General features: G+C 39.5%; 1 protein-coding gene across 1 annotated transcript; it reads left to right on the top strand.

Annotated features, from left to right (window-relative positions):
• Positions 1 to 7,774: 7,774 nt before the first annotated feature.
• On the top strand, positions 7,775 to 8,461 carry LOC150054783 (endogenous retrovirus group FC1 Env polyprotein-like). The gene has a single exon (XM_090344146.1). The coding sequence runs from the start codon at positions 7,775 to 7,777 to the stop codon at positions 8,459 to 8,461; it is 687 nt and encodes a 228-aa protein (XP_090200272.1).
• The last annotated feature ends 6,497 nt before the right edge of the window (positions 8,462 to 14,958 follow it).

The following is a 14,958-nucleotide window of genomic DNA, read 5'->3' as shown; positions in this document are numbered from 1 at the left end:
GAAAGTAGGAGAAAATACAAGAAAAGCCTGTCTTTTCTGTAGTATTCCTCCTGTGCAGACAGGCATGTTGTCCAGAGTTAGCAGATTCTGAGATAAAGTCTATTTCTTCCTCTTCATAACATCACAGGTTTTATCTATTGGCTTATACCAATGCTGTCCTTTGAGGTATTCTGTTTTATTGCTACTCAATAGAATTTCTTTTCTGTTTCTTTCCCCTGAACTCAACTTTCTCCTACTTTTATTGCTGACCAAAAGCAGTCTCTATAGTTTTAGAAGCAGGGCACGGTGAGTCAGCAGGCTTGTCCTCGCTGCTGCGCATTCCAGGAAATGTACTTTTCTCAAGCTCTTTATGGACCCAGCTCCATCTCTCAGAATAACAATAAAATAAAATTGAATAGAGGGCATGAGGTTTGGAAGACAACGCAGACACCTCTTAATTTTTTTTTTCTTCTTCTTACATTGTGGAACCAAGTTGGATATGAGGAAAAATAACTCTAATCTTCTGGGGACATAGCTAATAAAATAACTTCTTAGTACCAGGGAAGGACTGGCCATGTTTGGAAATACCTTTTCTCTTTTTCCTGAGAATAATTTGATTGTTAGCTGTTGTTTAAAGAAAACAAAATCTCATCTTCGCTCCTAGGTTTTTTTTTTTTTAATAATTCAGTAATATCAAACTAGAAGTTTAAAAAAAGTCAACATTGATAGCAATGAAATTAAATCAAGCTTATTAAATATATATCCTTTCCAATATGAATTTCTTATTACTAATTTTGTTTCAATGAGAAGATACAATATACTGGTATGGTATTGACTGCTCAGAAGTAGGAAGATTTGAGTATTTTTTTTTATTTTGAAATTTAGAAATTAACAATTTACAACTTGTGACTGTTTATTGCACCAGAAGCCAAATTATTTTAAAATCTGTATTAAAGTATTCCCAGGCATAGATTCTATCATTATTTGCAATTACCGACTTTCACTTCCCCATAAGCCCTTTCCCAAGAAGTTTACATCCAAACTACATACTACTGTATAACTTGAAGAGTTTTTCTTTGGTTAAAGAGTACTTTTCTTCCCTTATTTTCTTCTGCCCTTCTCTGTCAAGCTTACTCATATGACTTGAATTAGCCAATCAATGAGCCACCAGATATTTATTTACTTATTTAGCTTTTGCCATTCCTTTTCCCCAACAACACAAAAACCATAAATTAAAATAGGCCAAGGGCAATTTTTTGTTGTTGTTGTTATTTTGTTTGTTTGTTTGTTTGTTTTTGGTGTTTTTTGGTGAGTCATGGGGTTTGAACTCTGGGCCTGGGCACTGTCCCTGAGCTGTTTAGCTCAAAGACACCGCCCTACCCTTGAGCCACTGCCCCACTTCCTGTTTTCTAGGGATTAATTGGATATAAGAGTCTAAGGCCCTTTTGTGCTCAGGCTGGCTTAGAACCTTGATCCTCAGATCTCAGCCTCCTGAGTAGCTAGGATTACAGTCGTGAGCCATGGTGCCCAAGGACAAAGTTTTAGGGACAAGAATCAGCATTTAATCATGAAACATTTTTTTACTCAGGGTTTTAAGGCCTTCAAACATTTGTAGATGATATCAGAAACTTGAGTAAAGGTAACTGCATCCAAGACTCTGTATGTCTGCAATGCACATTGCTGAGGTTCTTTATGTTCGCCAGGGTTATAGTCGACTCTAAATGTTCCTTCAAGTTTTTATCCCCCTTGAAGTATTTGTCCCTATCTGGTGGTGTTGAAACCTCAAATACTTAGAGCCTATTGGAAGTCAGTGAGGTTGTTAGGAGAATCTCTGAAGGACATGTTAGCACCCCGCTTTCTTTCCTCTTTTTTCTTTGCTTCCCTGTCCAATAGAAAGTGAACAGCTTTGCGCCACCATGTGCTTCCAGACAGGATATTTGTCCTCACAATGCCTAATATCAAGAGAACAAACAGCCATGCACCAAAACCTCTGAAACAATGAGCTAATATGACACTTTTCTTTTGTGAGTTTATTTTCTCTGATGTTTTGTCACAACATAAGCCTGACATTTAATACATTGCATCCATCAGCTTTTATACCAAAGCAGGCAACTCAGAGAAAGAAGAAAGAAAATACTTGGATTCATCCATTGTTCTCTACCTTGATGTGTCTTTTTTTATTGAATATGGAAATACATCCTATTTTTTGACTCCCTTATTGAAGATTAGGTGGCCATAGGTCTGTGAGTTGATTTCTGGGCCTTTAGTTCTATTCCATTGGTCCTCAGGCCTGTTCTTGTGCTAGTACCAAGCTGTTTTGCTTACTATAGCTCACAATCTGAAGTTTGGTATTGATATTACTCCAGTGTTGCTCTTTCTGCAAAGGATTGTTTTTTCTATACTCGGTCTTTTATTATTCCATATGAAGTTTTGGATTGCTTCTTCTATTTCATTGAAGAATGACATTGGAATATGAGTGGGTATTGCATTTGTAGATATTTGAATTTGTAGATAGCCCATGGCAGGATTGCTATTTTCATAATGTTAATTCTTCCAATCCAGGAGAATTGGGAGGTTTTCTTTCACTTCCTTACTTCTGCTTTAATTCCCTTTTTCAGATTTTTTTTAAGTTTTCATCATAAAGGTCCTTTAGCTCCTTAGTTAATTCCCAATTATTTTATTTTCTTTGAGGATATTGTGAAAGGATTGCTTTCCTGATTTCTGCTCTGCTCTTCTCATGGTTGGCATGCAAGAAAGCCATGGATTTTTGAGAGTTAAATACAAACAGTAGAAAATACTATAATTCTTCTTAAGTATCTTTTAGGCACTTCCTTTCAAGTGAGCCACTACTATGATGACACACAAGTCCATGTACTATTTAATGAGCCTTTCCTCTTCACACTTTTAAAGAGGAGAGATACATACACATAAACTTTGCACAAATAATGTAGTCAGTCTATAAATAAAGGAACCTCAAGAGTAACATGTTTGCATATGGAAACAAACTTGTACCATACTGTTCAATGCGCTATCATTTTATGTTAAAATTTACAGTGAAAACAACTTTAAAGGCTATCCCTGTTTCTATTCATGAAATAGTGGCCTCTTTCCTGTTTTCTACAGCTTTAAAATTATTTAGTACACATTTTTTAAACTATGCTGTTGCATGAGAAACCATCTTGAAGTTAGATACATGAAAAGCAAGAAATAGACACTGGACTTTTATAAGGTACAAAAAAATTCACTACCATTTGTATTTAAAATAAAGTACTTTCCACAAGCTATTTCAGTAATGTAGAATTTAAGAGGGTTAGAAAGTTATTAAAGATGGGAAGGTGTTCTTAAATGGCTTTCTGAATGCTGAGGAAGCATTTCTAACTTAATGAAGGACATTGCAGCTCTCCAACCAAAACTCCCATATCAGCCAAGAGGAAGAAATTGATCTGAAAACACAATGATCAGGAAACAACGAAAGATCTTTTCCAGACTGAACACACAGTTGGAGCTATGCGAGGATTTAAGACATGACTAAATGCCATTGTTTCAAAAGGAGACCTTCAAATACCTAATTAATTTTTCATTTGTTTTATAGCTCTAGCAGATGTTGTATTTTTTATAGATCCGTTCATCACTGAGATGCCAGAGGGAAAATTTTTATTTTGTTAGATTTTTTAAATTAATATACTTGATGAAGTGGGTAATGTATGATTTGTGCAACCTGGTATATCCTGGTTACTTGTTCTCATTATATTCATTTTAGCATACCCTGATTTAAATTTAAATAGAGATAAGATATTTAAATTTATTCTTAGAGGGGGAAAAGGTTTTAGTATTATAGGAAGGGATTTGTATTTACTCAGTCATTTTCCAAATAGATCCATGGCCTCCAGTGAATATTTTCTCTGACTAGCTCACTTACATTTTACATCGACTAATTAACCAAAGAAGAAATATCTCTGAACTTGAACACAGAAGATAAAAATAATCAGTGAGAGACCGATGAACTATGACTAAGGCATAGCCCTCATGGTGATTGTAGGGATTTTTCTCTTCCCTGTGAGCGAGATAACATAAGTCCACAAACTGAATGCTTTAAATACTAAATAGTAATGCCCTTATTCTAGAAAGTTGCACAGTTGTTGATAGTTCATATCTTGCCCTAATAGAAGGTGAATTTATGTACAATGACCAACATTTTCTCCTGTCCATCCTTATTACACAGGCAATTTCCCTTTCCTTGAAGGGGTATGAAAAAGATAGAAGGCATAGACCAGGTTTTTCAATGAGTTACTTTTTGCAAGGCCTCTGCTTACATGAAAATAAGCATTATGGAAAGGCTCAGCATCTTGGTTTTTTTTTTTTTGAAACCGCACAGTTAGGTGGCATAAAGGAGACAGTAAATTTTTCTTTGCATGACAGCCGTATGTCAGGTAAGGCAAGTATTAAGTATTTTCACATATTTTGCATGAATATAGTCTTCACACTTTCATGACAAATAGGGTTATAATCCATCTACATTTCAAAAGAATCTACATCTTATATATATGAGATGAATTTTTTACCTTTTGAATACAAAATTGCCTCAGTAGAAATGCATATTCTTTTCCATCAAGCATGCTTGACCACCTAGCCAAAGAGAACAATTTTTCATGCTAACATATGAAAAGTAGGCCAGAGCACTAGACCTTATTTTTACAAACTGACCCTTGAATTAGTACTGGCTCAAACTCTGGGGCCTTGGCAAAGGCCAGTAGCCTATCTCAGCAAAAAATTAGATCCAGTAGCTGCTGGGTTTACCCCATGTCTCCGCATAATTGCAGCTACAGCTTCCTGGTCAAAGACGTCAGCAAGCTAACCTTGGGACAGAATCTCATCTTGACCACCACTCACGCTATTGAGGGCCTTCTCCGGACCCCACCAGACTGATGGATGACAAACGCCCGGGTGACAGCGTATCAGGCTCTCCTCCTCAACGAACAGAAGGTGACCTTCTGGCCCCCAGCGGTGCTAAACCCAGCCACATTGTTGCCAGAAGGACTGGCCGACCATTCACATGACTGCGGGGAGGTCCTAACCCAGATTACAGGAATAAGACCCAATCTCAGAGACACTCCCGTTCCAAATGCAGAAATGACTCTGTTCACTGACGGGAGTAGCTACGTGGCCGATGGCAAAAGGTATGTAGGGACCGCGGTGGTTTCTTCAGAACAGGAGCTCTGGAAGGAGGCCCTACCACGTGGAACCTCTGCACAGAAAGCAGAGTTAATAGCGCTGACTAGGGCACTTCAGATGGCTAAGGGTAAAACGGTCAACATCTACACAGATAGTAGGTATGCTTTCGCTACTCTCCACGTACATGGGGCCATTTACAAAGAGAGGGGCTTACTGACAGCGGAAGGGAAAGGAATTAAAAATAGAGAAGAAATATTGGCCCTATTTGGGACCCGAAGGAAGTGGCTGTCATGCACTGCCCAGGGCACCAAAAGGGGAATGATCCTGTTTCAAAAGGAAACCAATTAGCAGATCAAGCTGCAAAACAAGGCTAGAGACATGGCACAAGAGCTGGTCGCACTCCCAGTACCAGTCCTACCTGAGAAGCCAGACTATTCGGAGGAGGACTTAAAGTATTTGCAGAAATGGACCGAATCAGACTATGAGGGGGACTGGGCTAAGACTAGGACAGGAAAGATAATTCTCCCTCGAAGGTTAGGGAAGAAATTAGTAGGCCAGATACACCAGGGTACCCATTTGGGAACACGTAGACTCAAGGAGCTGGTGGGGAGGCAGTTTCAGGTTTCTAAGCTAGGGCGCATGGCTCAGGATGTGGTAGAGAGATGTGCCCAATGTCCGGCAGTAAATGTGGGAGGGACCAGGATGGGAAGAGGGAGAAGGGAAAGAGACAGAGAACCAGGAATCTATTGGGAAGTGGACTTTACAGAAATGAAACAGGGAAAGTACAGGCACAAATATATGTTGGTCTTTGTAGACACCTTTTCAGGATGGGTGGAAGCTTTCCCCGCCAAACATGAGACAGCAGGGGTAGTAGCTGAGAAGTTATTAGAAGAAATAATCCCGAGATTTGGGTTGCCTCTAGCGATCGGGTCAGATAACGGCCCTGCGTTTGTAAGCCTGGTCTTGCAAGCATTGGCCAGAGACGTGGGCACAAATTGGAAACTGCACTGTGCCTACCGGCCACAGAGCTCTGGACAGGTAGAGAGAATGAACCGGACTCTCAAGGAAACCTTGACAAAGCTAATTCTGGAGACTGGCGGAGGATGGGTGGATCTCCTTCCCTTCTCCCTCCTTAGGGCACGGTGTACACCCTACCTGAACAAGGTTACCCCCTTTGAAATAATGTTTGGGAGACCTCCCCCACTCTGTCCACGATTACTGGAAGTTTTCCTGGCAGAAATGACTGACCAATCTGTGCTCCAGTCCTTCCAGGCACTACAGTCTGTCTTGAGAAAAGCCTACGCAGGGGTCCCAGCTGCATACACTGAGACAGAGGTGGAGCCGCATCCTTACCTACCCGGAGATTCGGTTTGGATTCGCCGCCACCAGGTGGGAAACCTAGAACCCCGCTGGAAGGGACCATTCACTGTCATCCTGACCACCCCTACGGCGGTGAAAGTAGAAGGCATTAGGACTTGGATTCACGCATGTCACGTCAAACGAGCCGAGGACAAGAACACCTCCCTGAAATGGGAACCGCTGCCCATGGATCCCGCAGACCGTGGACTAAAGCTAAGGTTCAAAAGACAATGTCCCTGGCATTGTTAATCTTTGGTTTATGCTTCTACACTCCCAATGCTGACAGCTATCACTGGCGATTTAAGATCAGGGAAACGGAGGGAGCAACTTATAGTGCAGACAAGAATGTGGTCATAGGGTGGGGGGACTGCCCTACAACGGGATGCTCGGGACGCGTTTCTTTTCGGATACAACCTAAAGTAGTAGATTCCCCCACCATGATGAGGGGCCCTTCTGTAACTAAGTTGTACTTATGTTTTCTCTATGACCAGACACAGAGCTGGTGTAAGCAAGGAGCTACATATACAGATAATAAATGGGGGTTGTCCCTATTGGTCCTGTAAAATACATGGCACTGGGGACCCCAGGTCACCTTTATTCACATGGGACCCCCCCAATTGTGAAGGGACATGTATTCTGAAGTTTACTGTTTCAGACCCATGGGATAAGAGGTGGGAACTGGGAGTTGAGGCAAAGATACATCGTTCTTACTCTATAGCCTCAACTCCCCTGGAAGCAGTATGGTTTATATCACGAGAACTCACCACCTCACCCCTTGATCCAAGAACAGTACAACAAAGTACTTTGGATTCTGAAGATTTCCTACAGTCTCAAATACTGAAGGCACAGAAAGGGAGCCTAACAATGTCCAAACACTCTCTCCATACGTGGCCTCAGGTTGTACAAGAATCTAATCTGTGGACCTACTTAATCGGCCTGTTCAAGGAGTAGACTTTACCCAGTGTTTCCTGTGTGCACTCCTAACGAGACCTCTGATCATGGCAGTTCTCCTGTCAGCAGAGACCGTCAATCCTACAGCACAAAAGGTGACTGAATGTCGGGAGTCACTTTCTGGAGTCCCTAAATGGGATCCAGAGGGACAGTTCACTTACATTTGCTACTGTAACCCCCCGATTGTGGGAACTTAGTCTTACCAACTAACTCAACTTGTGGAATACGTCAAAAAGTTTCAGGCAACCTAGTATCTCCTCTTGGCAGCATGTTATGGTGTAATGGAACCTTGTGGCCATGTATTAATCAAACCATGTCCCCTTGTATTTTAGCAACAGCGGTTCTTCAGTTAACTCAATACACAAGAGGAGAGATTCTTCAGAGGTTGTTACTCCACCCTCTGACCAAAAGGGCAGTCTTCATCCCCATGACGGTAGGGGTAAGCCTGGTCACTGCTGTGGGAGGGGCAGCATTTGCTGGGGGCGCCCTAGGGCACAGCAGGAAATTAGAACAGGAATTTGAAGATAAACTGGATGAGGCCACTCGTGCCTCTTCAGTGTCGATGGCATCCTTGCAGAGACAACTTAACTCTGTAGCAGGAGTAGCCCTGCAAAACCGAAGGGCATTAGACCTCCTCACAGCTGCAGAGGGCGGGACCTGCATATTCCTAAGGGAAGAGTGTTATTATTATATAAATGAATCTGGGCTAGTAGAAGAAAACATAAAAACTTTAGACAAGCTACGTGAAGGGCTCCGTCAACGTTCTTCAACCAACTTAGAATTAGGATGGCTTCAAAATCCCTTAGCCTGGTGGCTGGTGCCCCTGGCCGGTCCAATAATTATGTTACTCTTATTAGTCACAATTGGCCCATGCGTGATCAATGCCTTGATCTCGTTTATACAAAAGAGGTTTGGAGCGGTTAAAATGCTAGTACTACAGGCTCAGTATACTCCCTTACAACAAGAAGACATGGAGTTGGAAGAAGAGTCAAGGATTTGAAGGCCAATATTAATTTTGGGCACTTTAAGATCTTTGAGTATAAATGTGTGTGAATGAGTGAGTGAACCTGTTTAAGGTTAAATTGTCAGCATGCTGTAGAAAACAATGGGTGAGTTTAAACTTGAAATGCAATTGGGTAAATCTAAGTTTAAACTCCAAGATTAGGTTTGCATGTTTTCAATGTCTCAAAGGATTACTGCATTGTTTTAAAGAGGAACTGGTAAAAAGTATTTTTTTTTCTAAAGATCTGAAATCTGCATTTTAAAAATCTGGTTTTGTAATGCATAGAGCTGTTTACATTGTAAACATTACATCCTGTTTAGCCCAGAGGTATTAGGGAATTTGGAATTTATTTCCTTAAGTTAAAGTTTGGAGAAACTAAGTCCAGACTTAGATTTTGGTGCACTGATGATGTTTGTAGTTCTTGCATTAAGGAAAACTTATTTGGGTTTAAACTGTTGGAGTTCTAGGCAGTAATCTTAACTGCAGGAAAGAAAAACAAAGGCCTCTTCTAAAAGGCAAAGGGAGTGCCTTGAGCCCTAGACTAGGGGGCATGGAGGCAAAGGGGTTCCTTGAGCCCTTAAAGGTTCTTCAAATGCAAATAAAGGCTAAAGTGTTTAATGTCTCTGCAAATATCAGTAAAAGGTTTTAAAGAAAATTAGAAATGGGTTTCTGAACAAAATTTTAAAGTAAAGTTGTCCTAAAGTTTTGTTTCAAAAAAAGAAAACAAGGAAAATTAGGACTACCAAAATGGTTGCTTAATTGCTATTTCAGCTTACTCTTGTAAGTTACTTTATAGCAATCTCCAGCAGGCCCATGGAGAAGGACAGCAGATCCTCATTCAGGTGTAATTTTGGCCTTCACCAAGTTCCAGTTCTTACAGGCCTTACAGGTTGATTGGGGGACATGTTCATCATCTGGTTTCTAACATCAAGTGTACCTGCACTGTGATACCCAGGGCTCCAACCACTGTGAAAGGAGCAGGAAAGAGCTACTGGATTCATCATTCCCAGATGGAGACAGCATGAGAATGTCACTTTGGACAAACCATGATAGACTGATGAAAGATAACCTGGCAGATACAAAAGGAGACTTGAGCACGAGAGAAGCGGGGGTCCGAAGCATGGTGTATAAAAGCTTATCCAGCTAGTCTTCATGATGACACCCCCAATATCTGCAATTGCAGAATCCTTAGCTTTACTAATGTTGCTCTTGGCCCCTGCATTGTAAACAGCATAATGATCATTTGTACAAAGGAGAATTGGAGTGGTTAAAAGGCCAGTGCTGAGGACTCAATATGGCCCTTATGACAGGAGAATATGGGGTGGGAGGAAGAGTCAAAGATTTGACTCATTTTCCAAAATGAGGGGGGAATGAAGGGACCCCTTTCTTGACTTCCCCAAAATCCATCCCCTGTAGGCATTTCACATCTTTATGACAAAGAAGGACTTGAGCTAAGGCGGGAACGGCAGAATCCCTGATAACAGCTCAGATTACAAGAGCAGTTAAACCAGGTGGAGTTACCAGAATTCCTCCCCACCTCACCCTCCTTGGCCTGCCAGGGAATTCCCTCCCCTTCCTTTGTCATCAGAACAGTGCACCAGAAGCTCACCGAGATGATAGGTCAACTCAAACAGCAAAGGTGTCAGTGGTTGCCCCAGCCATTAATCAACCATGCTGAATTCCACTGGCCACCTGTATATGGCCAGCCCAACCACATGGCTGGGGCCTATAAAAGTAGCCTGTAAGATTAGGCGGGGTCGCTCTCTTGCTCACATCTTAGAGGCAGCCCTGACCAGTCAGTATGATTCTCGATGCTAGGCGCGGAATAAAACTCTGTTTAACTTAACTTCCAAATTCCGCTTTTGTGTCAGACTCGTTCCTTTGATCATGGACCCTAACAAAAATAATCATTATTGTTCTTATTTTAATATCTATCAATGAAGTTCCATCCAATTGTAAGTCATCACTGAATATGTCACATTCTTTCCCTCTGTATGTTAGAGGATGATGTTCTCCTAAAACCAAATCTTTGGAACTTATGTCTTCCAACAGGTTCATGAAAAGTGTTGGTATCTATTCTGTTACTAGTTATCACAATTATTTTCAAACCCATGTTCTAAGTGACTTCCAAATACTCGTTTTTTTTTTTCTTTTCTTTTCTTTTCTTGTCAGGATAACATATAGAGGGGTTACAGTTACATTCGTCAGGTAGTAGGTGCATTTCTTCTTGCACATTGATGATACCCCATCTCATGTTTTTGTCTCTCTTTCCTTCCCCCACCCCCTCCCAATAATCTGTCTTCCCCGCTTCCTTTTCCTATTTCAAATGAACAAATAAACATATGTACAATATATCAGGTAATAAAATCAGATAATTAACCATAAGGGCAAAAAAAGAGAAGAGAAATAACATAGTACATTAAGAACAACAATCATAACAAACAAAATAAACCTCTTGTTTCCATATCCTAAAGTGCATTTCATTTCATTAGTTATGTATCAACCAAATGAACTTTGGAAATATATGACAAAATTAAAATTCTTGTCTTTGCCAAGTAATTATTTGAGACTAACTTGGTGAGAAAAACATTCTGTAACATAAGACTTGCCAGAAAACAAGCAACCAAACAAAAAGCATATAGAATATACTTAGATATGTGAAGGTATTTGTTATAGAAATTGGCACAAACACTAATGGAGATCCTCTGTCATAAGGGTCCATCTGCAAGTTAGAGAAGCAAGAAAGTCAGTGCTGTGATTCAGTCTTGAGTACGAAGTCCAAAAAACAACAACAACAAAATAGTGAATCCAGTGGTTTAAATCCAGAAATGCCTGAACGCCTGGGCACATTGAGCTCTGATAGGTGAATGAACAAGATGATGGATGTTTTTGTGAAGACACGATCCATTTGTGTTATTCTTAGAGTTGAGCTTGCAGTAGCTTGGAGGATCACTGCCCACACATAGGAAAATTTAATCCCCAATAAAAAATCTATAAAATTGATTTTTTAAAATATTTATTGATTCAGAAAGTCAGAGGCCTTATGAATGGGATGAGAATCCTATGGAAGAGGTTGGAGAAAGTACCTTCCATCTCTATTTTCTTTTTCTTTTTACAGTTTCTGTTTTTTTTTCTTTTACAAGGTGCCATTATGAGAGAAACTGTGATGTTACTAAACATCAAACGTGTTGGCATCCAGGTTTTGTATTTCCCAGTGTCCCCAGCCTTAAGAAATATCTGCAGACTTTTACATTATGGAGGCTCAGATAGTAGAATAAAACCAAGAAAGAATGAAGGCAGCATTTGGGGTTGAGAAGCAAAGTAGTACTTCAAAAATTACCTAAAATGAAAATGTGGTTTTGTTTGGTATAACAGATAGAGGACTGAAGAATTTCCAAGTAAATGCTAGAATGGGCCCATCATACAGTGACTACAACATTTAGGATGCTCTGGTGAGCTCTCAGTCAAAGAGAGCTAGAAAGAAATCTGAAAACTTCTCAAAGCCTATCTGAGAAGCTCTAATCAGAATGTCAGTAATAAAGACACCAAAGATTGCCTTGATAAAGTCTTAGATGGATAAGAAGCAAGTATTAGAAACTGAAGGAAAGGCTATTCTCATAGTAACAGGTCCAAGTCTTTGAAAGGGCTTGGTGAGCTATACCCAGAATATCCATGGGGCCAAAATGCCTGTGTCCTTGGGGGTATAACTGTACTTCAGTGGATCCAGAGACAGAAAATACAGTACAGTTGAAGAAAGTTCCTCTTATGCCATAAGATTTATAGTTTTCTCTGTTGGTTTTAGATGCCATTTGAATTTCTTTTTTTTTTTTCTTTTTTACTCTGTCTCTGTATTGCACTGCAAAGATCTCTTCTGTTCCTGTTTCATGAATGTATTTTGGAAACCTGCAATGTGCTAGATTTCACAGATTAACATCTGGAGAATAATTTGTCTCTGGATGACTCATGCCTCTTTGGGAGTCTCATTCACATCTGATTTAGAAGATAGACAAGACTTTGGATTTAGACTTCAAACTCAGAGTCAGAATGAGTTAAGACTTTTGGAGTGATTGGGATGGAATGTGTGTATTTCACCATTTCACATGTGAGGTCTGAGCTTGTGCCTTCAGGAGATGATTTAGTCAGGAGAGCTCTTGTAAATAAATAGTGTCCTAGAACATTTGTGCCCTTTCCTGTCTTCTGCATCTACATCATGGATTTCCCAGACTCCAGAACAATGAAAAATAAGTCTACATTAGGTTTTTAGTCTTTCTTTTTTTCTTTTGTTATAATTGACTAACTTTACACTAAGTAATTTCTGTATTAGAAAGGTTAATTTTGGGCTCATGAATGTGGAGCCTGGGAAGTCTAAGATGGGGTTGTCAAATCCAGTGAGGACTTCATATTATATCATCTTGTGATAAAATGATGAAGAGCCAGCAGATGGAAGCAATGTAATAGAACATAACCAGGGGCTCACAATGTGTTTCCATGAACATTAATCCACCCATGGAAAAAGTCCCTGATCCATCTTCAAGAGCTAATCACTCTTCAAAGGCTGCAGAACTATTACTCTGGAGACCAAATTTCATCATGATGCTTCATAGAACCAACAACATCCAAACACCCCATGCTGTTCACATGGAAGTACAAATTTATTAATGCAAAGACTCAGGGTAGAAGTAAAAGATCTAATTCCTTTTGGCTCTCAAGAAGATAGCTTGTTTCTTTATATATTGTGTAAACTATTCAGAAGAGTATAAAATAATTATCATATAAAAAGTAAATCAGAATGAGTTACATTTATCATTGTGGTAAGATACAATTATTGAAATATGACTGATATGCAAATGGACAGATATTTTATCTTCCTGCAGAAATAGCAAGGCCATGATATAATTTCTGTTATTATTTTATTAATAAGAGTTTGCATTTGTGTAATTATTATGAAGTCTTTGCTCTGACAGTCACTCATTTCATTTTTACCAATGTGCTTTAACATTTACTTTCCTTTGTTGGAAATATTGCATATTTGCTAAATGAATTTATAGCTGTTTTCACACTGTAGAATATTTCTATAAAATACCAGTCAACACACACACACACACACACATACACACACACACACACACACACACACACGCACACGCACACACAGTCCAATGATTATGCACTAATGTCTCCCCATTCCCACCCAGGCATATTTAATAATGTTTATAGACATATTTTGTTGTTATAACTTGGGAGAAGAGCCTATCACTGGCAGTTAATTGGTAGAGGCCAAGGATATGGCAAGTTAGGTAATTATAATTAGCATTTGGGATTTTTTTCTTTTGTCCCAATTGCTAATACTTCAGTGGATCCAGAGACAGAAAATACAGTACAGTTGAAGATAGTTCCTCTTATGCCATAAGATTTATAGTTCATGATGTTAATATGTTTTGATTATTTTGCTTAAACTGTAAGAGATACAATGAAAAACTAGATAAAAGTTGATGAGAATGGAACAGAAAGACAAGAAAGGATATTTTGTGGTAAATAGGAAAAATAGGGATTTGAATACCTGTCGTATCCATGGGGATAAGTAAGGTTCTTTTCCTTTTTTTTTTTTTAAGTAGACTTTCAGGGAGGTTGGAAAATATTTTCCAAACGTTGTTCATGATTAGTCCTTTTTGTAACTCAATCTGAACTCTTGCTGTTCTTTCAAGTTAAATCGAAACTATTAGTATGAGACTTTGTCCACTATGGCTTCTCCTTCTAAGAGGAATTTGTATTCACATATGTGCACAGTGTGGGGCAGGGATTATGTGCAGAGAGAAGGAAATGAAGTTCTCCACACACCAAGAAAAGAAATCTATAAAAGATCCTTCCCCCATAGCCTCAAGAAGCAACAAATCTAACTCCTGTCTGGACTTTGGACTTCTAGCCACAGGTCTATGAACTCATAGATTTCTGAAGTTGAGTACTATGTGGTTCAAGATCCTTTTTTAAAATAGGAATCCTTTTGTTAAAATAGGAACAGTTATAGAGGGGATTCTGTAATCCCCTCTCAGTGATAAATCCCACTGTCAGTGATAAATAACTGCATGAATGTAGTCTCTTTGCTTTTAATGTGTTTACTAAGTGAAAGAGAATGATCAGTTTGACAATAAGAGAAAGAATTCCTGGGAGATGTCATCGAATGATACCTGACTATAAGAGGCATTAGTCTCTCAACCTTTCTGATTCACATGTAAAATGAAAATAATGGTCTGTAATGCAGATCCTAAAGATTTTTCCATTTAGGCAGGACTGGGACAGAGTTAGATAACACAGGAGGCAAATACCTCTCTACCCACCTCCTATCTACTGTGCCTCTGTTCTGTGTCAAGCAGTATTCTATGTGTTTTACATGAATGGTCTCTTTAATTCTCACAATCTTTCTGTGAGAGTATTGCTATTCTCTTGTTACATCTAAGAAAGCTGAATCATGGGGGAGTATAAGTAACTTTCCCAAT

This window comes from Megascapheus bottae, chromosome 14, assembly GCF_031878675.1.
Source record: "Megascapheus bottae isolate mThoBot1 chromosome 14, mThoBot2.hap1, whole genome shotgun sequence".
In the NCBI taxonomy this organism is placed as follows: domain Eukaryota; kingdom Metazoa; phylum Chordata; class Mammalia; order Rodentia; family Geomyidae; genus Megascapheus; species Megascapheus bottae.
Note: the sequence above shows the minus strand (reverse complement) of the source record. Positions and strands in the feature narration are given on the sequence as shown.